General features: G+C 38.1%; 1 protein-coding gene across 6 annotated transcripts in view; it reads right to left on the reverse strand.

Annotated features, from left to right (window-relative positions):
* NEK10 (NIMA related kinase 10) overlaps nucleotides 1-27,703 on the reverse strand; it is a 228,195-nt gene that overhangs the window by 29,957 nt on the left and 170,535 nt on the right. For 4 of the 6 annotated variants that reach the window (XM_044252584.1, XM_044252586.1, XM_044252582.1 and 1 more), the window contains exons 30-32: nucleotides 17,866-17,903; nucleotides 17,626-17,766; nucleotides 3,427-3,527 (exon numbers count right to left, since the gene is read on the reverse strand). In XM_044252584.1, coding sequence (XP_044108519.1) covers nucleotides 3,427-3,527; nucleotides 17,626-17,766; nucleotides 17,866-17,903 — 280 coding nt within the window. Of the gene's footprint in view, nucleotides 1-3,426; nucleotides 3,528-5,357; nucleotides 5,388-17,625; nucleotides 17,767-17,865; nucleotides 17,904-27,703 lie in introns of all 6 variants that reach the window. The other 2 variants (XM_044252589.1, XM_044252587.1) reach the window with 2 other exon arrangements.

Here is a 27,703-nt window from a genome sequence, read left to right on the forward strand (position 1 = left end):
GGAGTTGTCTTCTTTTATTTTGTTCCTTTCTTGGATGCTCTCTGCGCCAGCCTTATAATTAGTGACTTCCTTGTCTGCTCTTCCTACATTCTTTAGATTTTTCTTTTCCCCTCCTTTTTAAATAATACCCTGATGTTATTAATAATTTTTAAGCAATTTTTTATATTAAATCTTCCCTGTTGAAATTACCAAGCAGTTTCTGTCTCCAAACTGGACCCTCGCTGATACAGAGCGGTTCCAGAAAGGTCCCAGGAGAAAGACCAATACAGATGGGATTTGGCAATTGGTTTGATGGTTCCCCGGAAGTGAGTCCAGTGCTGAGTTTTGCCATAGGATGCGGGTAACCTATGGCACGCAGTGGCATCACAATCAATCAGGGTGTCACCGTGATAAAGAGCCAACTGAACCAAGAGCCCTGCAAGTTCACATGGCTGCCACACTTGACTGCTAGGCAGTATGAAGACTACAAGGATTGAGTTAGGGGAGGCATTCTTCAAAGTGCATCCAAGCACTTAGAAAAATGACAAGCCTGGGTCCTTTAACTCTTGGTTCAAATCAGAGGCTAAGACCCAAAGAGATTCCATGATAGCTATAAAAGGACCTGCTATTTCTTGCTACCACAGCACTGATATGGCTGATAATCAAATAAGAATTTAATTGGGCAGGTTGCTAAATTACAATGTCAGTTAAATGCACACCATGCCAAGTTTCTCATGTGAAAGTTAGGAAAAGAATGGGATCCTAAAACTTGAAATAGGGACATTTTGCTGGATCCAGATAAAAGTAACAATCTTGAAATTCAAGTCCCTCAGAGCTATCATTGCCAGCAGAAGTAGCTTGTCACTCTGTGTCTGAGATCTCAAACTTTCTTTTGCTTGAAAACTTTACACAAAACATATCTGGGACAGATGAGGAATGATACCTTAAAAAGGAATGCTTATTCCTCATAAGGCCCCCAACAATGAGGCTCAAGTCCATTACTAGGGTCAGGTCTCAATATGATTCCAGGGAACTGGTACACAGTATGACACAAGAGGAAATAGCTTATCCATCAAAATAATTGCAAGACTTTGTTATTATATATCAGCAGCAACCCAGAGAATATGTGTGGTAGGCTCTCAGGGTTTTAGGCCAAGGGGAATGAAATATAGCACTAGATCAGGCTGAATTCATTCATATGAGTGCTCCTACTACACAGTTCAGATTTCATGTATTAGTCATGCAGTTGAAGGTAACTGCTTAATTGGTTGATGTATCACAACTTGAACTCAGTGGTGGCCTACATTTAATAGAGATAAAATGCCAGAACTTCCCTGGTATGTGGAGGGGAAATTCAAAGGCCTGGAGATAGGAATGTCGGGGTAGATTTACCATATGTGACTTGCACACTCAGTCCCCAATTACGTTCAGCAAGAACACTGAGAAACTACTCCTGTCATTAAGGCAGTGAGAAATACATTAGAGAGGGGAGCCCCGGCATCCTTAAAAACTACTGTGGTCAGGGCGCCTGGGTGGCTCAGTCATCAGGCCTCTGCCTTTGGCTCAGGTCATGATCCCAGGGTCCTGGGATTGAGCCCCACATAGGGCTTTCTGCTCAGCAGGGTGCCTGCTACCTCCTTTCTCTCTGCCTGCCTCTCTGACTATGTGTGATCTCTGTCTGTCAAGTAAATAAATAAAATCTTTATTAAAACAAAAAACAAAAAACAAAAAACTACTGTGGTTGCTTTCCTTTGTAGGCCAGGGACAACATGGAAACTACAGGATTCTGATGAGGATCATGTGACCCCAGAGGAGCAAAAGCCAAATGACAGCACTTAACCCCCAGCGACATTTACCATAGAGGGTGAGAGAGTTGTACTGTTAATTAGAATGCCTTGGCCCATAGATTTTTTTTGGTGGTGGTTAACTGACAAGGGTGTTCCTGGGAAGGAAATAGGTGGTCAGCTTACTAGATTATTCCTTAATCTAAACAACAGAAAAGAATCTAAACAACAGAAAAGAAACACTAGGCCTGGTAGACAAAACAAAAACAAAAACAAACCACCAGAAAACAAAACAAATAAGAAAAACACCCCCAAACCAAAAAACAAACAAACAAAAAAAAACCAAACTGATTTTGTTGCTTTTGCCACAGTGGAGAGTCATGGACTCTCATATAGTTTCTAGACTTCAGTCAATTCAAAGACCCAAAGTCCTTGATTAGTGGCAAAGCTGGGACCTCTTTAGGAAGGACCGCGAAACATTGCTGTTAAGTATACGCTATAAATTTTCCTTCAAGCCTTGCCCAGAGAGACCTGCAGCCATTTATCAGAGTGACTGTTCACTGGGGAGAAGGAAATACACAGGCTTTCAGAGAACTGGACATTGGCTGTAACTTACCAATTGCTAGAGTCTGCTAATGCCACTGTGGCATACCAGTTGGCATGTATCTTTTGTTCGTTTGTCTGCTTTTGGGGGAAGGTTAAGTGTAATAGCTCAGTATGACTTACAGTGGACCCAGCTGGTCCACAGACCTGGTGGAATTTCCCTCTAGTACTTGAATGTATAATTGGAATTGCCACAACTGGCAACTGACAGAATCGCCAGATTGGCTCTCTGGATCTTAGACTGAGGAAATGTTTATATGTTTCACTCTTTGATATATTTCAAGTGCATGGAACAGTAGCACCTAATCATAGACACCTAATAATTATATGTCAAAGGAATGAGTGAATGAATGAATGAACTGCATAAGATGTGCAATCTTAAGCTTCAAAATACTTGCTACTTTCTTGTCCAAATGCTTACACTTCATCTACAAAAATTTCTTTTCTTATTAACAATAGGACTTTGGGCAACTTTGATAAATGAACATTCAATTTGCTTATCAGATAGCTTTCTGTAAATTATTAGATATATAGATACTAGATAGATTTCTATAAATTATTAATAGCCATTTTCTAACTGATTGCATCCTCAGTGCCTAAGAGTCAATAATCTCAGACCTTGTGTTTTCATTTCTCTGAGATGTTCTCTGAGGATGTTCCAGCATCCTCAAGATTAGTGAGTGGGCACTCCTTTTCTTTCTTTCCTGTAGCGAAGCTGTTCAGAACCCAGCTCTATCCCCTTTCATCCCCACACTGAAGGGCCATTTGTATTGTAGTTTATACACTGAAGGGCCATTTGTATTGTAGTTTATTTTTAATGGGACACTGACAATGCAAGAGTAGGTTAGGAACCATAGGGGAAACCTGCCATATTTGCTTTTTTTAAACCAATGACCTTTCCAGCCCTGCTGCTAAGCCAGAATGTTCCCAAATATATGTAGTTGGAGAGGATAAAAATCAGCATTCATTCCAAGTGAAAGTCCCACAAAGTAGTTTTCAACAATATTAGCATCAAACTTGTTTTTGAGATGAAAAGGAAATAAAAAGCTCGTACGCTGACCTGTGTGATGTAGATGATTTTGTGCAGCTGAATTAAGATCTGCTGAATAGGATCGCTGATCTGTCGTACTTTCCTCTGGGACACAGCAATCCCTGCAGATGCTGTGGATGATAAATTCTGCAGTTAGTCAAGATCCTGGTTTTCTCTTTCAAAAGCGATATTAGTGAAAAATGGTGTAAAATTCTGAAAAAAAATTAAGCTAAGATCCTTATCCTACCAATGAAATAATATGCAGAAACCCGACCCTGTAACACTTCAATATTTTACAATATGGGATGCAATACTTCTTTCCTTTACTTATAAGACTGCTAAGTAAAATAACAATGTCACTTTTTATAACATCTAAAAGACTCTTGGAAAAAGCCTGCAATCATGTCAGGCTTTCACCAGGAGTCAGTGGTGTTTTGGATACTGTGACCTTTGAAAAGCTGGGCTACAGATAGGTGCAGTTAACAGACCATCAGACTTTTAAATTTTACAGTCATTATGCCCTTAATACCATATTTTAAAACTAATTTTATTAAAACTACTGATGCAAATGCTGAATAGGCAATCTTACAGAGGAAAAAACAAAAAGAACAGAAACAAACAAAAACCAAAAATCAAAAAAAGTATAATTTGTAATAATCAAGGGACTGAAAGTGATTGTAACCTTTGATTAGTACAAATTTTCACCTGGATTTTTCTCCAGGTCTAAATGAGACACATTTCATCACTTATCCTGAGTCCTCATCATCCAGCCACACTACTTTTCACAGTTTAAGGCTAACTTGGTGCCAAATTGCTTTCTCAGCTGCTTTCTCAGCTTCAGATGTCATAGCCACAAGTCATCCATTCTTAAATTTGAGGAATATAAAACTCTAGATTAGCCGCAAGGCCACCTCTGACTCTTCCCACCCTCAGATCCACACTGAAGAAAATGGAAGAGAGACTTCAGATATGTGGATGTAGAGAATCCTCCCGCTGCCCCCCAGTTCCTCTTGCTCCTGCTCTTCCTTGGTGTGACCTATAGCATGCTTTCTACAAAAAGAAAAGCTCCGAAGGCCCTCTCTACTTCCCTCCATACCACCTTGAGTCTGTAGAAAGTTCAGTGTGAACATAATCATTGCTTTAGCAACAGCTAAAATTTCGAAAAATAATTCTTATATAAATGATTTCTGAGAAAGTTTTCCTATTTTACCACAAAAAATTGTTTCCAGAACATTCAGCAAAAAAATTTCATGCGGTCATTAAAAGATTCAACCTGTTCTATTATAAGCATGTGACAATTTATATTTAGGACACAGACACAAAAAGAAAACAAACATAATGTTTAAAGAAGTACCATTTTCTTTCTGGGCATCTTTACGGAGTTGAGAAATTCATATTAAGAATTATCCAGTTCCAGCTTATCTGCATTTAATACGTTGTTTAAATGTTTGAAATGCAAAGGATTTACCTACCCTAGGCACTGTGTCTAAGTGTTTTTAAGCATCAATTACTTGACATTAGGATGATGTTTGATAAATTACCCTTAGGGTAAAAATGTGAAGGTAAGTCAGAATTAATGTAGGTCTAAAATAGAAAACGGAATGCTGGAGGTATCTGCTCCAGCCTGCAGAGATGGCAACATTGTACATATGTCAAATTTTCTACAGTGGTGTTTCCTGTAGAAATGATTCTTAAAACGTAAGTATTTGTTTTTCTATATCCATACCGAGAACTACAGACCATGTAAGGTGGCCAAGACGCTGTTGCTACAGGAACATTAACTTCACATTTTCTGAAGCTGGAGGGTTTGATTTTTTGGATCACCTGTAAGTTGACTACTCTATGTTTTTGATACGTGGACTTAACATTCATAGGTGACGAGGTAAAATCTCACAGCGTGGCAGAGAGTTCTGAGATTGTGATGACATTTTGAGGGGGATATCACACGGGTTTGACTCTACCTTGCCACAAGAATGTGCTCATCTGTGGCCCTAAACACAAAAACAGAGATGGTTAGCTAGAATGCCTGTCTTCTGAACTACTCAATTATGCAAAGCAGCTTAAAATTTTCTTAAGACCTCTTGACCACTCTTCTCAGTCCCTGTAAATCTTGTCTTTCGAAATAATTTTGATTGTTCATTCTCTAAAAAAATCAATTTAAAAATGTTTAATTACACGCGTCCATCGTAAAACAACCCAGGTATTACAGAAAGGGCTGGAGGCTCCCTGGAACGACCCCCACCCTCACCCCAGTGCCTCCCCCAGAAGTGACGTCTGACACCAGCTTGGTGTGTTGCCTTCTGGTCCCTTTTCTATCCATTTACTGTGTACTTTCAGAACAGTATTTTTCAAATACTAGTTGAATCCTGAAAGCAGTTTAATGGGTCGTGACCAGCATTTTGATAAATGGAATGGAATGACATGGAACAGGATAGAAGAATTTCAGAGTGCATGCATACGGTAAGGGCCTGCTCAGTTGCGATATAAAATGTGTTTCTTATTGAAGGTCATTTCCAAAAGGGTTTGAAAGCTACTATTTTAGAAAGTCTATAGTATTACCTCATGCTTTCTTTCTTTATTTCTCTCCTTTTAAATAAATGGGGACACATCATAAGGTTGTGTTACCAATTTTTTTTTCTTCTTGACTCAGTCTGTCATGAACATTCTTTTTTATCAACACACATCATTCTAGGCCATTCTTTATAACCATCATTAAAGAGTGCTATATTTTCTGCACGTAGCAGTTACTTTAGCCACTTCTGTCTTAGAGGGAATTTAATTTGCTTTCGGTCTCTGATGATTATACATGATGCTGCTGTGAGCACCCAGGCACATGCCTCATTGTGTCTAAGGACAAAAGGTCTCTTCAGGGAGATAGGAGAAATCAAATAGTTGGGCCCTCAGATACACATATTTCTTATTTTAACAAATACATATTAAGTAGCTGAAACAATTTGCACTCTGACCGGAAGAGAATCCATTTTTCTACACCTTAATCAACGCTATGCATTATCTAACTTCTCAATTTTGCCAATCTGAATTTGTTTTATTTTGTGTTTACCTAACAGAAGGCTATTATACTTCTTCGGTGAATTTCCTGTTTCTGTCCCATGCTGCTTATTCGCAGTGATTTGTAAATGCTCTTTATGTAGTCTAAATACTAATGATTTTATTGTATTTTGTATATTAAGAGTATTTTTACTTAATTTGTTACTTCTTTTCAATTTAAAGGGTATTTCCCATCCCTATCACCTAGAGTAAAGGTAATTTTTAGTCCTAGAGACCACCAGAAAGTCTCTCTGATGCCTACTGCTGCTATAAAATGGCAAGACAGGATCCCAGGACCAGGTCAACACTCCAGGGGTGCTCTGGCAGGATTACTAAGATGTGAGTAATCTCACGAGATAGGATTGGAGGGAAAAAGGGACTCTGAGACTACGAATGATAGTTCTATATACTGGCTATACCATTTACAAACCCTCTTGATTTCCTGAACTACTTCAGCTAATCCTGGGCATGAGAACCATTAATCCCCCCCTTCTACCTGATCAAATGCTCACAAAATTTTATATTTCCTTACATCAGAATGTATATTTATTTAGCCCTTAATAATTTTAGGAAAACAATAGTGATAAAAATTCACATAGGTACTTTTTTTTTTAATTTTTATTGTTTATTTAAATATTGATAATTACCAAATTTGTGGCAAATGTTAGCCATACCATTCTGAGTTTTAAAGCGTTCTCTCTCAATAAATCTGTCAGATCGGCAAACTAAAAATACTACGTTTCCTAACTTTTCACAAAAAACATGCAACACATAATTATGGTGATAATTTTGTCCTGAATATTTTTATTAAAATAATATTCTCTTAAAAAAATCACAGAGGCTAATTATATTCCAATGTCAGTCATTTATAGTATTCCTATGATTCATATGAAAACATGTAGTTCCTACTACAAAAGATAGACAATATTTGGTCCTATTAAAATTTAAATCAAACCTAAGTTTAAAATTGACTCAATTTTAATTTCCTTTTCTAGTTTTATTATAATAGCGACTTTAATTAGTGGATTTAATTTTAAAACTTAAGGAAACTTCAAAATTCCTTACAAAAGTTAATTTATTTAAAGGTATCAGAAATTTTTAAAAGTAATTATATTTGTTATCTTACTCTGGTGAGCATGAGCCTAAACCGCAATTTTTTTTTCCACCTCTCTAGGGTAAAAAGTAGGAGAACCTAAAGGAAGGGCAGACACGGAGATGGGTTTTACATATTCAGCTTCATCTAATCCTTGAAAACTTCTGAAGGGTAGCTGTTCTTGTCTCATCTTACAGATAGAGAGAGTAACATTAGATGGGGCACCTGGGTGGCATAGTCGGTCGGTCTTCTAACTCTTGGTTTAGGTTCAGGTCATGATCTCAGGGTCATGAGATCAAGCCCCACATGGAGCTCCATGTCCAGAGCAGAGGCTGATTGGAATTCTCTCCTTCTGTCCCTTCCCCTCACTCATGTGCTCTCTCTCTCTAAAATAATAAATAAATCTTTTTAAAATTTTTTTTTTTTTAAGGAAGGTTAAGGTGAAGGAAACTGTCCAGTGACATCACAGAGCAGGTGATGGCTGGACCATGAAATGAAGCAGGTCCTAAAATACTCACTGACTCAGTCTAGACAGGAGCTGAGGGGCTCCCACTTCTCTTCCTGACTCATCACTAACACAATTCCTCTGGTTACCTCCAATATAAAGTAATATTTATGCTCCTTCCCAGGCCTCAAATACTATTTCTCTTAAAAGGGTCACTATGTTTTTTTTAAGATTTTATTTATTTATTTGACAGACAAAGTTCACAAGGAGGCAGAGAGGCAGGCAGAGAGTGGGGGGGGGAAGCAGGCTCCCTGCTGAGCAGAGAGCCCAATGAGGGGTTCGATCCCAGGACCCTGGAATCATGACCTGAGCTGAAGGCAGAGGTTTTAATCCGCTGAGCCACTCAGGTGCCAAAAGGGTCACTATTTTTAACATGATGTTCTATCTAGGCCTTTGTACATTTAATGGATTAAATATTTTTGGAAAGCATCTACAAGTAGTAAACAGGAAGCATTAGGTCTTTTTAGTCTGTGTAGTATACTCTCTCTGCTTTTTTACTCATGGCAATTACAATAGACAAGTTAGGGGTTCTTTCCTGGTGCTTTGAGACTTGATTTTTGCTATATATCCAGTCTACTGAAACTACAATTCACAACACAAGCCCTGAAGCTGTTAATTACTACGATTTGAACAAAATATGGATTACACTTCAAGCTTGTAACCAAGTTGACCAAGATATGGTATAGACTCCTCTATTTTTCTGAATTGTCTCTGCTAAGAGTCAGGAAATTCTGAACAACTGCAGAAGAGAACATTTTGGATTCTGAAGAAGCAAGGAATAATTTTACTCTATGGATGGGGCCAAAACATATATTGGCTTCTCTGTATTTGACCAAATGCCCTGTTGAAAGACAATGCAACCCTTTAAATTTTAGTATAGTAAATCAGATTTACTCTCACCTTTTTCCTTAGCTTCTGTAAAATGAAATAAAGTAACTGAATAATAGTTCAAAACTACAAATGTTCAACAATCTACGTCTACGGCCAACAGTGTAGAAGGCACCAGAAGTGCAACAAAGGATACTGCACCTAAAAAGGTTCATGAAAAGTTCACCCAGATAACCAGAAGATGGGGGCTAGAGAGTTACATGTGAGAAGACCATGGAGAATTGGTAAGCCTTCAATAAGCAGAAGCATAGGACATGGATTTGGTGTGAGGGAAGGTATACAGGAGTGGCAGGTTCCGAGCAGAAGGAACGGTTTTCAGCAAAAGCAGGAGTCAACTAAGTGAAGGTGTCAGCAACCTGTTTAATTTATCTAGTGTGCCCTATAATAAAAAGGTACAGTACTGAGTATAGCTAAAGAGGTAGCCAGGCAGTGTATACGATGGTGAGGAGCCATAAGGGAGACTGTGTTTCAGGAAGGGCCATCTCATAAGACCAAGGGCCAAGTCAGAAGACCTGGTTTGGAATAGCATGTGGTGGCCATCTGACCATGGGGAACAGAAGCCAAGAACACTGCTGAAGACTGGATTCCAGTCACTGGGAGAAGGACATCCCATGGAAAGTGAGAGGGAAGTGACAGAGAGGATGATGACTAGTGGGCTTGGAAATGGAATCCTTCTCAAGACTGACCAGCACTTCCACAAGCAGGTAGGAATTATTAGGAAGAGACTTGACAGTACGCACCTAGTCACCCCCCTTTGCCTCCAGCCTGCCCTACTTCCTCCCACTTCCCCTGGCAGTATTTCCCACAGGATGGCAGGAAGCTCCATCAAAGTCTCAGCTTCTTTTACTCACTGGGTGATCAGACTCTTTCACCCCCTTTCACTGAAATCTTCAGAAACAAGCTGTTTAAAGGCCAAAAAAGCAAGGCTGCATTGAAGACCTTCCTTCTTGAATTCTGGCTTAATCACCTTTATAATATGCATCTCACATCCTGTTCATGTTTAATTTGTGCACGTGTGAGGATTAGGGTTTTCCTCACTTCTAAACGTGCAACCTCTTTAGTTACTTTTTCAAACTATAAAATATAATCTCGGGGTGTCTAAGGTCGAAGTTCCTAGAAGTGATTATATAATACCCAAGGAGGATGTGGTGTAGAGAATTTACTGCTACATCATTTCCTATACTTACTTTTGACTTCAGAAGCCTCCTATTGTCAAGCAGTAGAGTGTGAGGCTAGCATTGCCCAAGATGGGGTAGCAGAGAGGAACCAAAGAACAGAGAGAGCACATTTCTGGGCTTTAAAAAGCAAGTCTAAGAAGAAGGCAAGAGGGATTCAAAAGAATTGTTGCCAAGCAACCTTTCCCTCCCATCCCTGCACCCCACTGGCATAAGAAAAGCTTCTCCGAGGAGGGAGGACAGAAAGACCAGAAGAAAAGAAGTCTCAGAAGAGACTCAAATCCTAGCTTACTTTAGGCAGTCTGGGTGGTGGCAAGAGGAAGGAAGAGTTGGATGATGGAGCTCTCTTTAAGTTGGGGATTCAAGGGTGGTAGGGCTGTGGGCTCAGGTCCTGTAGGGAACGCTGAGAACCCTAGTCATGAGATGTTCCCTGCACCACAGCAGGGGGTAGGGTGGGATAGGAGATACAGCTTTCCAGGGTGTCAGAGACAGAGGGCCTGCTGAGTCCTGAAGTCTCCAGGCCCAGAGAAGTGGAGAAGAACCAGTGAACCCTCCCAGGCCCCTGAGATGGTGAACTGTCAGAATGAGAGAGTATGCCCTATAGAGGTCTTGCTTTCATTCATGGCCACGGATGAAACCATGTGGACTGGGAACTGGAAATCAGGCACGGCTGTGCCACTACATTCTTTTGATGTCAGTGTGGAAGGATAACCATACTCAGTAGTCAGATCAAATACCAGCACAGGCTGTCTCAAAACCCCAGTACTACAAAGCCAAAAATGCCACTCAGAGAAGAACAGAGAGAAGAGCAAGCCTCAGCTTGTCTAATTTTAAACTGACAAAGAAATCACTAACACACTGAAATTTACCTATTAGATAATTGACCCTGTGCTCTGATATGTGGAATGGGGCTCCATATAAAAATTAAGTTTAGCATTGGGAAAATATAAAAAGTTAGATTTTTGGTGTTGAATCTGTGGCCTAAAAATAGCATATGCATTTGGTGTAGTCCATTCAGCCTGACTTTTCTCCACTGACTTAGTTACTTCCTTTACTATGCTACAATGACTATGCAAGTCATGTTTGCTCCCTTTAGTCTTCCTAGAGGGAACATTTTTTTTTTAAAAAGTCAACTTGATGTAACCCAGAATTCTCAAGAAGAAAATATTGTGGTGCAAAAACACACTATGTTCAGCACTGTGGATACAAAACTAATCAATCAAACTAAAGAACAAAACAAAACAACACAGAAAGAAAAGATGGCACACCAAGCCCCATTCAATTACCTGAACAAGAAGAAATTATCCCAGTCATGGAGAATAGGAAAAATTATTATTGTATGAATCTCAGACAATATGCTAGAGCATTTTCTAATAATTCCATTTGATCACAGTCTAATGCTACTGGGTAATGTACCAGTATACCTAACCAATAATTCACACCAATAAAGGTACAAGCAGTTTACATACTATTGTATGTATTGATGTACTGGTATGCAGAAACTGATGTATTGATGTATTGATATGACTGAAGAAATTGATGTATTGGTATGAGGTATTGGTATGACTTGCAGAAATTGATGTATTGGTATGACTTTACACACTGATCAATAAGTTAACTACAAAAATATATAGTTTTATTTCACCAGTCTTATGCTCAATTAACAATGTTATTTCAGCTTTTCTTTCTTGACTATACAAATCCTTGTTCTTCAAATGCTCTTGGAACTAGCTCTTTGATTCTCCATCTAGTCCTATCAATAATGGGTTAAATAAAACTAGGACACTTGCTAAAGAATAACTTAAAGAAGAATTGTGCTTTTGCATTCTGATACAGTAGAAAACAAGAAATAGCTGTACAATTTTTTTAAAAAATTAATTAACACACTCTCTAAAATATCCCAAATAATCTATAGAATCCACAGTGAGGAATGTCAGTTAAGAATGAGTGAGGTCTGGGGCACCTGGGTGGCTCAGTCAGTTAAGAATCTGCCTTCAGGGGGCGCCTGGGTGGCTCAGTGGGTTAAGCCTCTGCCTTCAGCCCAGGTCATGATCTCAGGGTCCTGGGATTGAGCCCCGAATCGGGCTCTCTACTCAGCAGGAAGCCTGCTTCCCCCACTCCGCCCTGCCTGCCTCTCTGCTTACTTGTGATTCTCTCTCTCTCTCTCTCTGTCAAATAAACAAATAAAATCTTTAAAAAAAAAAAAAAAGAGAGTCTGCCTTCAGGATTCCAGGACAGGGAGATCGAGCCCCACATAGGGCTCCCTCTCAATGGGGAGTCTGCTTTTCACTCTCCCTTTCCTTCTGCCTTCCCCTTGCATGTGCTTTCTCTTTCTTTAATAAACAAATAAAATATATTTTAAAAAGGTGGAGGGCATCTGGGTGGCTCACTTGGTTAAGCAGCTGCCTTCAGCTCAGCTCATGATCTCAAGAGTCATGAGCTCGAGTCCCGCTTCAGGCTCTGTGCCCAGTGGGGAGTCTACTTCTCATCTCCCTCTGCCCTGCTTGTGCTCTCTCTTCTCTCAGTCTCTCTCTCTCTCTCTCTCTCTCTCTCTCTCAAATAAATAAATAAATAAAATCTTAAAAAAAAAAAGTAGGTGGGTTCTATGGGACAACTAGGTGGCTCAGTTGGTTAAGCGGCCAACTCTTGATTTCAACTCAGGTCATGATCTCAGGGTCCTAGGACTGAGCCCTGCATTAGGCTCTGTGCTCAGTGGGGAGTCTGCTTCAGGATTGTCTGCCTCCCTCTGCCCCCACACCTGTGTGCACACTCATTCTCTCTCTCTCAAATTAATTAATTCATTAATTAAGAAGAGTAGTGAGGTCTCAGCTATATGAGAGGGCAGGTGGTTGGTTAGCTAGAAGAAAGAGGTCTCTTGCCTCTTTCTTATTAATATTGACTCACCTGTCACTGTACTCAATATTCAAAGTACCATATGAAAATAATTCAGAGGGGATTGTAAACACTCTGAAACTGTTTTTAAATTCTATTAAAAAGCATTAGTAATAATAGTCTGGAATTTGAGAGCCTTGTCTTTCTCTATTGACTCAATTATTTTGTATATTGCTACAATCTATCCAAGCCACACCGACCTCCTTTATTCCTACTGAATGGTGTTGTAGCTTTCTTCCCCTCCTTCCACTCAGTCTTGCCCCCAGGACAAAAACTCCCAAGGCAGGGTTGTGGGCTACCATTTAATAGATGATCTGCAATTTGCAAATTTTGGTCTTGGATTGGAATCCTCAGTAACGTCCATGAGACTGAGTATCTCTTTGGAGAGAAGAACTTGAAAAAAATCTACATCTCCAGGCAGCATTCACCTGGGACCTATCTCCTTTGGCAGGAAGAATTAGGAAGGAAATCACCACTGGTAAAAGAAATTTATTGCTTCCCACCGCTTCCCCAATCTTAAATCTAACATTAAAAGTATCATTTTTCCCCATTCTCTCTCTGAGAGCAAGTTGCTTTCAGTAGCAAGGATGAACAACAGTTTATATTGTTGTAATATGCATCGGTTACTCAATAAGTAGTTTTCAGGGGCCTGATCTCAGAGAAAGTACCCAAGATATATTTAAACTTATAATTTGGTTGGGAACTCTAACCAATATATCCAAATCCCAACAACAATATAAAAAAGTACATAATTATACAAGCATTATAAGAAATTCTATTAAAATCTGGGGAGCACTTTTTTATATGTTAAAATAATGGCCATGAAATGAAACAAGAGAAGGCAAGTACTCCAAACCACTTTGGTAATTGCAAAATTTAGCATTAATTACTGTATGTCAATAACTAACTTGAAAGTGAGCTACTGAAGGTTGCTAATGACAAGGGCAGGAATATTAAGCTGTGCTCTCTGGAATACTTGGATGAAACACTGACTACTTTATTTAGATCTGACCTTTATGAACAAAAGACAAGTATAAAAATAGCTTCTCAGTCATCTAGTAAGAAAACATAATTAAGAGTCCAGAAATCATGAAGTGACAATTCCTATTCAAAATGCAGAGCATAAGAATTCCCATATATCAGCGCAGTGCCTGGCTGTTCACTGCTGTGAAATGGAAAAGTGAGCAAGGGAGAGGAAATGTCAGTGTTAATCTAGTCAAATTAGGCCATATTCTTAGTTGACATTACATTTGCACTTGAAACTTGGGCTTCCCAAAATTTACATTTGACCCATGTTAATGGCATCCACATTATTAAAATGTACTCAATGTACTTGACAAAGGATAAAATCCTCATAAAATGTTTTGGTATGATTTATTTTTCACAAATATATGACACCATGTCCCCTACCTCAAGAGGAAAGACCTGTTTCTTTTTTAGACACAACACACCACATGCTTCCCCCCATTCAAAATATCCAGTTGTTAGACTGACACACAACAGAACCAACCAATTATTTTTTAAAGAACTGAGTATCGTAAAGCAGGGGACACACAACAGAACCAACCAATTATTTTTTAAAGAACTGAGTCTCGTAATACAGCATAATCTTGCATGTTAATTAGAATAGATATAAAACTTTTCCAATTTTCTTTTCTATTGATTATATTAAGGAGTAGGTTAGTATAAAACAAATATATCAACACCATTTCTCAAAGAGTAACTAATGTTCCTTCATAACAAAGAAAACAGACCTCAGGATAAGCAGATAACAATATCTAGTTAGAATTTAATACTTTTTTTTTTCTTATACTTCATTTATGTTTATAATTGCCATCTATTTTTGGTAAGTCATTCTATAATGGTTTCGCATTTGTAGCAAGAATATAAACTCTCCCGTAACTAAATTTAAGTTGAGAAAGTGAGTCAAATTAAGAAACCTATATTAGGAAAAGAATAGTACAGATGATACTCTGATATGGTCAAATTTGTGTACTTAGGTAATCCATCAGTGACTAAAGTTAGGGAAATGCAACTAAAATACTTAACATATTAAAAATGTTTGTTCATTCATTCAATCCATGTTAATTAGTGTCAATATTTTCATCCATGCGAGATAGAAATTCTTAAGTTTCCATTTCTATTGGCAAAGAACTGCATGCATCTGTATATGTATATATCATATGTGTAAAATATGTATAAAATAAATTCTTTACCCAATCTAGTTAGTATTAAAAGACAGAACAGGAAGACTTTAATAGTGCTAACTTGAAATGGTTCCATAGTTATTCATTCTATAGGAGTTTGTATCACCACAATATGAAGCTAGAAGTTCACTTTAGGACTACCAGATAGACAAAATTATAAGAGAGCCACTTGGTACTCTAAAATCACAGCTCTCACCATTTTTTCGGCTGGAGCATATGGAAAATTATGTTTACATTCTAGATATGGTCCTAGAAGCACACTCAGGTTTTGACAAAATTCTTCCCTCCCTGACAGTTTTTTCTGGAACATTTAGACAATACAAGGCTGGGGCTGTTGGTTATATACAATGTTCCTTTCATCCAAGCATGTTCTTATCTACCCAAAAAGGCTAAATCAAATGTTAAATAAATGAAAATACATTAATATAGACTGCTTGTAAAAAAAAAAAAAAGAAAGAAAGAAAAGAAAAAGAAAAGAAAAGCTAATCATCCACACATTTCATGCTTTACCTATATTGAGTAACTAATATTCAAGATATAACTTACAACTGCCCAAACCAAATAGTGTCTCATGACATCTTGATCCAAACATGCTTCCCTATTGTTGGAGGGCTCTATTAATGTCACCTCTTCATTTTCTTAGGCTAGAGACAATGGGGGTAACAACTGGAATGGAGCATCATTTGCAGATGTGATAAGTTAAGTGGATAGGGCGGGTACCAGTTGTTGGTGATTTGGTAAAACAACAATAATAAAAACTTAGCCACAACACTTTAAAAAGTATGACTTCTCTATTAAGCAGAAAAGTAATTTTGCATTAAGATGGAGAAAAATCAAGAGTTCTTTTACTTAAAATTAGAATAACCCATAGATACCAACCCAAATGTTTTCATATGCACTAATGTGTCTATAACATTAGTAGAAACAGAGTTCTGTGTGGGTGAACTTTAGCATTCACTGACAACACTATAGTATATTCTACAATATCTGTCAGTATACTCTATGATGGTCTAACACACTCTAAGAAATACAATTTATTATATGCAAACTGTGCTATAATGCAGTTAGTTTGTTTAAAGGTCAAGAGATCTGACCAATTTCATGGATATAAAATAAGTCTTAAACTGGGCCAATGCAACATGCCCTTTCAGAAAAGGAATTCCTATTATGAGTCACAGCAGAACTGTGAATTGCTTACATAAATACATTTTTCTGCTTTGTTATTATAAAATCAATCAACAACAATTTTAGCTTCATGATTATGTTATGTATAAACTTACCTTATGCCAAACAGCATGGTCAGCATGATAGCTATGGACATCTTAATAACAAAACCATCTTTTTTTGCATCTATGCTGATGGTGTAAATGGCCCCAGACTGTCAATAACTCTTCCAAAGCAAATTTAATAAAAGTGAAGACATGGACTAATGTTACAGTAAATCAATTCACCATACGTGTTAACTCTACAAAAGAATGTGAATTAAGGAAGCCAAAATGAAAACAGCAATGAGCAATATTCCAAATTAATCAAAACAGTAAAGTAGAACTTTATACTAAAGAGGCACATACTCATACATATGTTAAAAGTATGATCACCATACGTTTTCCCTGAATTGTCCAGGTTTAGCTAACAGTTTAACTATTACTATTGAACTTTGGTCCTCTTTAATAGAAATTTGAAACATCAACTAACACACTCTGTTTTCCCCCAAACCATTACTTTTATGTTTTAAGAATCTGTAATTTCTAAATTATTAGAAAAACAATGTTATATAATATTGTTTTAATCAAATATAAATAGAAGTAACCAAAAAAGACTATCTATGTCAGAATAAAGGAGATAAAGATAAACTTCACTCCCTTATATCATATAGGTGTAGAGTTTCTAGAAATGTGAATGTAGGGTGCCTTCGTGGCTCAGTTGGTTAAGCATCAAACTCTTGATTTTGGCTCATGTCATGATTTCAGGGTCATGAGACTGAACCCCGCATCGGGCCCTATGCCAGGTGTGGAGCCTGCTTAAGAATCCATCCCCCCTCTGTTCCTCCCCACCCTTTTCTCTCTTTCTCTCTCTAAAAAAAAAATAAAGAAAAGAAATATGAATGTAAAACAACTATTATTTTTGTTCATAGGTATACATTTTAAGCACAAATAATTGAACTGGTTAACATCTCCACCAAAACAAAAATGTAAACTTTAGAAAAATAGCCTATACTATTTCAATCAAATTAAGTGAACACAGAAAGCATCTTGATACTATTAAATTGCCAAACTAATAATCGTGGATGAACAAAATGAAATTCTCCTGCCATTTGTATTAAAATTACCTCCCAAGAATCATTCAGACATTTCAGGCCCAACTATAATTCTGTATTCACCCATTGTGGGCTTGACATAAACTTGATCTAATAAGTACTACCATGATCTTTGAGATTGCGAAGAATCACAGCGGGAAGGCTATGGGACTGCCACCCCGTCACTAACTCGGCCTCTATCTCCTTAACGTGGGCCCTGAGCATGAGGGGTGGTACTTTCAGAAGCAGGTCAAGAGGCAGCAAAGCTGAAGAAATAAAAGGGGGAAAGATATGAAACTGTAACATAAATCACACTGAATATCAAGGAGGCATGCACAAATTTGTTACTGCTAATATGAAATTACCTGGTCTTGGTCTGGATCCTAATCCACCAGTGAAGTCCCTGAAAACAGAATTAGGGGCTATTAGAAGGGTTTATTCGACTTGGACTTGGTCAACACTGACTGAAAGTCTATACCTTACCATGGTATAAACCAAAAATAAAATAAAAATAAAAATAAAATAAAAAATACAAAAATAAAAAAAAGATTATTTTCCTTCAAGATGCTCTCAGAAGCTTAATAAAGAGGAAAACAGGCCCATTCAAACCCATAGCAGACCTCACATTCCACTGGCACATCGAAGAACCCTGTCTCATCATAGCGATATAAGCTCTAAGAATAACTAAGAACCTACATCCTAGTGTCTTAGATAATCTTCTTATACTTAAAATCAAAATGATAAAGTTACATTAAAATAACTACTTGGATAGCTCAGTCAGTTAAGCATCTGACTCTTGATTTTAGCTCAGTTCATGACCCTGGGTCATGAGATTGAGCCCCAAGTCAGGCCTCATGCTCAGCAGGGAGTCTGCCGGAAATTCTTTCTCTCCCTCTGCCCTTCTGCCTCACTTCTGGGCATGCCCTCTCTCTTTTTAAAATTAATTCAATCTGTAAAAAATACAAGTGTTTATAATTTCACATGTGGTATTTTTTTATGCTTTGATCCTGTCGTCTTAAAAAAGAAATTTCAATATTCCTATGAAATAAGATGACTTTTGCATTTAAGAGGATTACATTTTTCCTTGTTTTCAGTGTTATTAACATCGTTTGCCTTGCCCTGAAATTCAAGACTTCCTGATCATTTTGCATTTTTGGTCTAGTGCCACCCCCTGGAGGTGGCCTTAGAGACCACCAGGGACAGCCATAAATAATCTTTGACCTTGTTTTTTCTGCTGATATCTACAGTTAATTTATTAATAGTTATTTTGGAATGAAATAAGAAACATCTGTGCCCTGACAAGTTATAAGAACTATACTAAATTTAATGTAACAAAATGTAATGCAAAATTTAAGCCCAACAAAAACATATTGAACATCTTCTACATTCAAGACACATGATAGGTATCTGCTGAGTAGGAATGGAGGGAGGGATTTAAATACAAATAAACATGGCTAGTAAATCTCTTACCCCAACATTTTCATTTTAAGCACAGAAATCTTGATATATAAATGTAACACATACCTAAATTATGAAGCAAAACAAAATTGGCTCTCATTTACCCTCCTCCCAACTGGAGTACAGGAATAATACCAAAGCCGATTGTAAGTTCCTTCCTTTTTCCTTTTTCACTCCTCCTAACTCCCCACCAAGCCAGCCCTCTCCTGATCCCACTATTTTCTCTGTCCCTTTCTCAGCGCAAGTTCTTAAGTCAGTGAAAAGTCAATAGAAACTTGCCAGCCTTGTACAGTTAATAACTCTCCCTAGTTCTGGGATAAGGGCATGTTTAAAGAAAGAAAATGGGTAAGCCCTGCCCTCAGAAAGGTCAAAGAGGGGCATAATCTCAGTAGTATCCAAATATGGGCAGGGTGCTTCAAGGCTGAGCTGAGGAGCAGAATATCTTTGGACACATGGTATATCACAGCATGCACGAGTAACCCTGTGCCATAGCCTTCTAGACAGGTCTACCACTGTCCAACAGAAATGCCATGCAAATCACAAATAAAAGTTTAAGTTTTCTGGTAGCCACATTTTCAAAAAGTAGAAATAAAAGGGAGATGTTAATTTTAAGAATATATCCTATTTAACCAAATTTATCTAAAATACTATTTTAGCAGGCACTAACTATAAAAAACTAATGAGATATCTGACGTTGTTTATATTTAAATGAAAATTAAAATGAAATTTAAAAATTTCATTCCTCAGTCACACTAGCTACATTTCAACTGCTCAAGATCCACATGTGGCCAGCGGCCTCCATATTCAACAGTGCATGCCAGACTCTTCTTTGGAAGGTCTTGTCATTGTCTTCACAAACATTATGCCTGAGGCTAATACCCATGGCCTGTAGCTGCTAAGCCAGCAATACCTCTTAGACAATCTTAAATGGTAAAGAAGATGTAACTTGTGGAGATCTTTTATTCCTAAGGTTGCGGGTACTTTTGATAACTGATAACAACTCACATGCCAAGCTAAGTAGATGACTATTCCAGTTGTCCTGAAGAATCCAAAGCTTCAAACATTTGTACGTATTAAAAAATGGGCCAGTGATATATGTGAAACAGACTATCCTGACATTGCCAAGTTGCTGCCAACTTTGTTACTCCTTAATATAACGCTAAACTCCTGCATAATGAACTTTAGGGGATCTTTAGAATAACCACCACACATTCATTAAAACAATATTTATTAAGGGCCCACTATGTGTAGAAACTGTGCCAGGCAATACAGAAGGGATGGTGAAAAGAAATAGTCCCTCATCTTGAAACTCACAAGCTTGCAGGGGTATAGCAGGAAAACTGTTAATTTCTCTGGAAATTATATCATGGATCACAAGAAAGATTAGTCATCTGAAATTTTCAAATAGAACAGACTCATTATAGCCAGAAGTGACAAACATTTAACTATAGGATTGTTAGGTCCACAGATGGGCGAAAGATTGAAATTATGCAGAGCCTGAGGGAAGTCTGCCTCTAGACTGAATCGGATTGAATGTTTATGTCCAACAGAACATTATGGCTGCAGAGGATGGTTTCCCTTGATAGTGTAAGTTGGAAAACAGACAAAAATGATTTAACACAAAGAGAACATTCCAGAAATGTTCTTTTCTGGTGAAAAGGCTTAATATAATGAAGCTTGTGTCCTCTGAAACTTTTGAAATGGGAATTGACTAATAGGACTTCAGGCTGATGAAACAGAATTTCAGAGAAACGGAAGGTTTCAAAGGATTCTGAAAGGTCATCCCTTCCAACTCTCTTCAGATCTGGGGTAACTTCATCCAGAATTTATAAGCCAAAGCAGAAACTGAAGCACTGGTTTGGAATATTAGCCCACAACTTCCACCCCAAAGCAATAACGGGTAAAGCGGAGATTGAAGGTATTAACTTTGAAATTTCTTAAATCCACTTTTCACTGAATGACTTCGAGTACAGGGTAAATTACTTGGATAATTACTGTGTCAGAGGAGTCTTAGCCATGAAGGAGATAGAGTTCTAGAATGTTCATTTTGTAAAATCCTTCTGAATATACTTCTGGAACAAGGGAGGTGTATTACATTACTTAATTCAATTGTGAAAAGTAGTTAGTACTAGCTGATGTTGATAAAAGGAGAAATATTCAACATTTCGAAATGAGAAAGGTGACTTACAGTATTAAGATAATGCCTTCTGAAGCTACTGTAATCACACCATCTGAGCTAACTAGCACTTTACTGCTTAGAAGTCTCTTTCAGGTAGCAACACTCATAATGTGTGGAAAAAAACCGGCATCATGCGGGGTTCTCTTGTCCCCTATCTGTGAAGTTAACAGCAGTGATGTCACTACCGGAAAGGAGAACAGTGCCCCTGGGGCTCTCGTCTCCTACTCCAAGAACTGCTAGATGCAAACAAGCAATTAGCCACAAAAGTTTAGAACTAGCACAGAAAAGGAATAAAGTGGTCTTATTGATAATACATTGTTTCTGTAAGACAGCTTGATAGGCTAGGTTGATTCTGGCAAGTAGTGATCAAACAGTATTTATTTGATTTAAGTAAAACTGGATATGGATTATGAAAAGGGGGAGTAGAGAATACCTACAAGTCAAAATAAGCAAGACTTCAGCTAAAAGGAGGCAAGACCAATAGGCCCTGAGGTTACACTAAGGTCTTTCTAGTCACATATATAATGCTGGATGGTCTAAAATGTCCACAGTTGTCTTTGATGTAACTCAAAGACTAGAGTCAATTCACATGCTTAAATATGATTATGCATACCCTGATTTATCAAAGAAGTTGCGAGCCACAGGCATCTCCCAAACCGCAAACATTCGATGTCTCAGACCAACCTGCCAATGATACCCTGTTGCCTTGGCAACAGAATGCAAGCAGGCATGGAGAAATCTTGTTGCCTAAGCAACAGAATCTTAAAAGTTGGGGGGAGTGCTTAAGCTGTGGTTATGGCAAAGGCTCCTAGGTTCTAGTCTATAGGTGGGATTTTAGTCCTCTTCTAATGAAAGGTATAGAATATATGGTAAGATAACAGTCATTCATCTGTTAATTAAAGAGTATTTGTGGCCCAGAACCTGTGTGCAATACATTGCATCCTAAGAAATGCAAAGACGGCCCAGGCATTGCCTGGTATGTGACAGTATGCAATAATAAATATTAATTGAATGAATGAATATTCTTAAGAAAGGCATAATACAATGGCCAAAGCGTAATAGGAGTGAATGCAAGTAATAGTTCAAGAGGTTGAAGCCCGTGTGTGCATTATCAAGTTCCACTATACAGGATAATTTATTTGTAAATTGAAATAAAATGTTATAGTTCATCGGGTGAGAACTATCTACCTATGTACCGACACTTTAAAATCCAGATAAGAAACTGATGAAAGTCAAACCCATTCTTAATTCTTTCCTAACAAGTAGTAATGGAGGCAAAATTTAGATGATTTAAGTTAGAAGTTTCAAATAGATTAATGTTAGAAATTTCAAAGGCAGTCTTAATTATTGATTTTTGGGTTTTTTTTTCCTTGACACAGACATTAATTAAACAAGCTCTAACTAACTCTGTCAGTGTTCACAAAATATCAAATAAACAGTAATAATAAAGATATTTATTTAATATGATTACTTCAAAAGAGATTTTGTGACAGATGGCTATGAAAAGTAAATTCTACTTTCTTACTCCTTATGATTTCAGAGATGTATACATCAAAATAAAAGATGATTTCCACAAATACTATCATGCACTTCAACCTTTCTCAATGTGTGAGTAGGGTTCAAATCTCTAAAACTGGGATTATAAAAATGGTACAACCACTCTGGAAAACAGTTTGGCAGTTTTTTAAAAAGTTAAGCATAAACCTACCATATGTTCCAGTCATTTCACTTCTAGGTATTTACCCAAGATTTTTACTTTTTTATTGACTTTTTAAAAAATTTATTCATTTGAGAGAGAGAGAACATGAGCAGGAGGGGAGGAAGGAGAGGGAGAGAGAGAATCTCAAGCATACTCCACACCGAATGTCGAGCCAGATGCAGGGCTCTACCTCAGGACCCTGAGATCATGACCTGAGGCAAAATCAAGAATCAGATGCTTAACCCACTGAGCCCCAAACAGCCTCCCCAATGCAAGATTTTTAAAAGTATGTATCCATACAAAAACACAAATGTTCATCATAGCTTTATCTGTAATAACCAAGTACTGGCACTCTAATGTCCATTGACAGATGAATAGAAAACAAACCATGATAAATCCATACAACGGACTACTACTTCACAATAAAAAGGAATGAACTATTGATAAACTATGAAAACTGGAGGGACAGATCTCCAAATAATCATGCTGCCTAAAAGAAGCCAGACAAATAAGAGTATGTACTATATAATTCCATTTAGATGAAATTCTAAAATGCTGACTAATCTAGAGTGCAACAAGCAGACTAATGAATGCCTGGGGTGGGGGAGTGAGGAGCATAAGGGAAGGTAAAAATGGACACAAGAACACTTGTAGGTGGATATGTTCACCATCTTAATTGTTATTTCACAGAGATATACATATTCAAAACTTATCAAATTACACATTTTAAATATGTGCAGTTTATTTTGTGTGAATTATACCTGTTTAAAACTGTTAAAACAAACTTCTCACATTCTCATTTAAGAAAAGTTGTTCAACTAGACCATCACATGACCTGTGTGCATTCGTTAAAAGCAATATATAAAAAATATACCATTAAGTTCATTTTTATCTGCCTTTCATTATTTACTAGCTGGAACTTCTTGTTAGTTCTAGTTATCTCATGGTTCCGCATCTTCAGAAGAACAAACTATTAGACCTTAGTAAAACAGGTCTATTGCAACTAAAGCAGTTATTTGGTGACATTCAAATAGAAAAATGTAAGTGTATGCCAGGTGATGTTTCTGCTAATGATTCTCCAATAACATGCAAAGATGTAAAAAATGAAGGTGTAAAATTAACTGTCCATTCTAGTAAGTCAAAAGCCTAAAAGCAAATTATACTACGTGAATACACATACAGTATGAATGACCTGTTTATTATTAGGAAATGTAGGTCAACTAGAAGCTTCCCAAGGTCCACTGCTATAGTATAAAAACTGCTCCATCGACCTCTCCAGATTTTCTGGGGAGCCAGGAGAGCACTGGGAATGGTTGCTATATGGATGGCATCCTGATGGGGGAGATTTCATCTGGAGTCTTGGGAATGGGGATTTGGAGATTCATCTCTGCTTTGTAAATGGCTCCAGTTCCAGACTGAGGAATGGGGTTCTCTCTACTGATCTGGTGGTTTTCAGTTTGGCTTCTAGGACTTTTGGTGACTTGAGGATGGAGGCTTGATATCTGGGGAGGATTTGGCAAGGAAAGGACCCCAAAAGAATTATTTGTTGATTTCATGTCATTTCTGTTGAGTAATTCATAGATGGAACAAGGAACTTCCAATAGTTGAGAACTAGCTCTCTCTTGGTCTTGTGATTAATTATAGTCCTGAAAAGCATTTCATCATCTGGTGATGACCTGGATCACCAGGGTGCCTTCCAGTTCTAATGGGATGTTTCCTCTCATCAGCCTTGATACCAGTATCTCTCTAAGGAGGGCAGAAGCTGCCCTTCCTAGTTCCATTTGCCTAGTTCCATTTGCAAGTCTATGGTGAGTTATTAGGGAGGTACCTTGCTTCTTCAGCAGATAATTGGCTTAATTCCGGGCCCTGATATCTGTGTTGACATAAGTTCAAAATTTATTCTTAAGTTTTCTCTTTGAACTAGTTTGCCAGGATGAAGTTTGAATTCTAAGCTCTAGTAGCTATGCTCAGGTCAAACATGCACTTACCTGTGGCTTTTTCTAAATGAGACTGATTCTCTCTTTTAAAGAGCCACAGTAAGGCTTCCCAAGAAAGAAAGCTGCTCCGGGTCTCATTGTAACTGGTCTACCATTTCATATGTGACATAGAAGAGCCAAAAAATCTCTATGGCTTGATTTTCTATGTATCTTTATTCTATTTTGCAGCTTTGCTACCTTGTTTTAGATTCTAACTTCTTATTTAACATCTAAATATTTTCTATTATGTCACTTTGTTATTTTCTTTTATATCCTAACATCTAATTTAGCTTCTAAATATTTTCTAGTACGCAGAGTGGCTATCTTCTTTTAGATTCTAACTTCTCATTTAGCTTCTAAATATTCTGCAGGATGGCTTCACATTTCTTATTGGTCTAAACCAAGAAACCCAGAAAAATCCTAAACAAGTTAGATTGCAAATAACTCAAGCTTTATTTAATGTCTTTTAATTTAAAGAATCATAAGTACATTTTAGAGTTGTCTCTTTTCAATCTAGAGAAGCTCTAGGGATTGCTTGGAAGGAAATCAAAAGTCATTAATCTTCTTTCCTCTCATTTGGCATGAATCATAGGCTGTCTTTTGTCATTTCTTCTCTTCTGAAGTCTGCCCTTGTCTCCCTGTTACACTCTGAGTTCCTTGAGGGAAGAGAGCTTGTCTTAAAACAAACCGAGTTCCCTGATGGCATGTCACACTCTACCACACACAGTACAGTTTTCAAATATGATTTTAGCTTCGGTCCTATTCACTGATGTGACTTCTGAGCCAACAACCTCAACATTTGGGTTATTTCCCATTTTCCACCTGTTGATGTGGTCATTAGCCACAATTCAAAGGGGTTAATGTAATTACACTCTGTAATATCCCCTTTTTCAATGAGCTTCAGTTTGAACTTCTCCTTTCTGTTGATTTTGGTTCACCCAACTAGCTATAAAATGTTAAGATGATGACTAGCTTTTAAAAACCATCTCAAGGGGCACCTGGATGCCTCAGTGGGTTAAGCCTCTGCCTTCGGCTCAGGTCATAATCTCAGGGTCCTGGGATGGCTCTCTGCTCAGCGGGGAGCCTGCTTCCCTCTCTCTGCCTGCCTCTCTGCCTACTTGTGATCTCTGTCAAATAAATAAATAAAATCTTAAAAAAAAACATATCAAACTCTAGAACATGTAATACATATGTTTCTTTTGTTTTTGAAGGGCTGGACTTCAACTGAATTCATGCAAATAACACAATTCCATGAGTCCTTTGAGGGAAAGAAAAAAGACTAGAATTATTTAACAATTTCAAGATGCCTAAATTTATCTGATTGGAAATTCCCATTTTAACATAAAATTCTTTTAACTGGGGAGTAAAACCCATATGTCATAATGTATTTTTGCACTAAAATACTTGTTTTGCACTTCTATACATTTAAGCAATTTCATATCAATGAATAAATTATCCAATAATGGAAAAAAAAGCCTTCTGATCATGTTCTTAGAAATATAAATAATCACAAAATTGGGAATTGCTACATTCCCGAGGGCGCTTGCTAAGTATTTTGCAGGATAACATGTGGAACATTTTCCTATGCAAACGCAGTTCCCAAGCAGTTGGAAAGATTTCCAGATCAGCTCACAAGAATCTATTCAACTTGCAATGTGGTTAAGACAGAAGCTCTGATGCCAGAGTTGAAGAAAACAAACTGACTCCATGCTACCAGGCGTTCAGATCCCCAGCTCCATAGCCATGTCTCCCAACCCTGCCTCCCCCCTTGCTGGGCCAAACGAGCAAGAGCTCCCATGACTCCAGGCTCCTGTGTGGGGCTTCCACATCTGTGGAACGTAGAGGTAGAGGTGGTGACTTAAGGACAAGAAGACAGAAGGTAGGCTATGGGAGGGAACTGCAAGCCCGGGAAATTCCTTAGGTGATCTTACCATTCAAGTCCCAAGTCCTCCAGATCCCCCATTCTCGTTCTCCATTCTCCTTTGGGTTTGGGACTGTTTCTCTTTCTCCTGCTCTCTCCGTTACTTCTAACCACCACTCCTCTGCACACTGGCCCACTAAAAAATGTGTAGGCTTTCCTCAATTATGCTTCTGGTATTTTATGCACTCGGATCAGTTTTCCTTGGGCTTTTGTTACTAGCAACACTGGAAATGAGTTAGGAAATGGAAAAGTTTCATGCTAACTGTTCCTGAACATTATGTGAAAAAAAAAAAAATCAGTAATCAATGGTATTGTATCTTTGACTAAACAAAAATGATTTTCTATAGGAACTCTCCTTTGCCACCCAACTGAACCCCTCAGGATTTTGCTAGGCAGGTTCTTTATTCTGAATTCTTCTTCCCAGCAGCACCCTTGAGCCCAGAAGCAGAAAAAAGTTCCATTCTGGCTGCCTAGCACCTAGAACCTGCTCCCTCCAACAAAGACCCCTCATGGAAGTAGATCCAGGAGCTCACCCCTCCCTGCAGCAGTGAATAGAGTGTTAATTTAAACCAGGCCCCCCTGACTCTTTCACACAGGACACCGGATCCTGAGAAAGGTGACACATGGATGGAACAAACAGACTGGGAGCTTCTTTGTCCCAGCACCAGGGCCTTTCTGAGCCTGTGTCTCCTCTACAGATTGCAGCGGCTCACCTGACTTTCATTCCTTCTTAAGTTTGATTCCCTGGTTCCTCATTATGTGGGCTCCCAAAGCCTTTGAATGAACCTCCCTGTTGCACAAGTCAATCAGAATCATGTTCCTTTGCCTGGTCCAGAAAGCCCAACTCCTGAAGCATAGCATGGCCTTAGCCTTTTGTCCCATGGCATGTAGCCACACCCCCGATCAAGGTCACCTGCAGCTTTAATGCATTCCAGCCTCAACCAGCACCTTCATCTCAGAGCTGTCTCCT

This window comes from Neovison vison, chromosome 6, assembly GCF_020171115.1.
Source record: "Neovison vison isolate M4711 chromosome 6, ASM_NN_V1, whole genome shotgun sequence".
Taxonomy (NCBI): Eukaryota; Metazoa; Chordata; class Mammalia; order Carnivora; family Mustelidae; genus Neogale; species Neogale vison.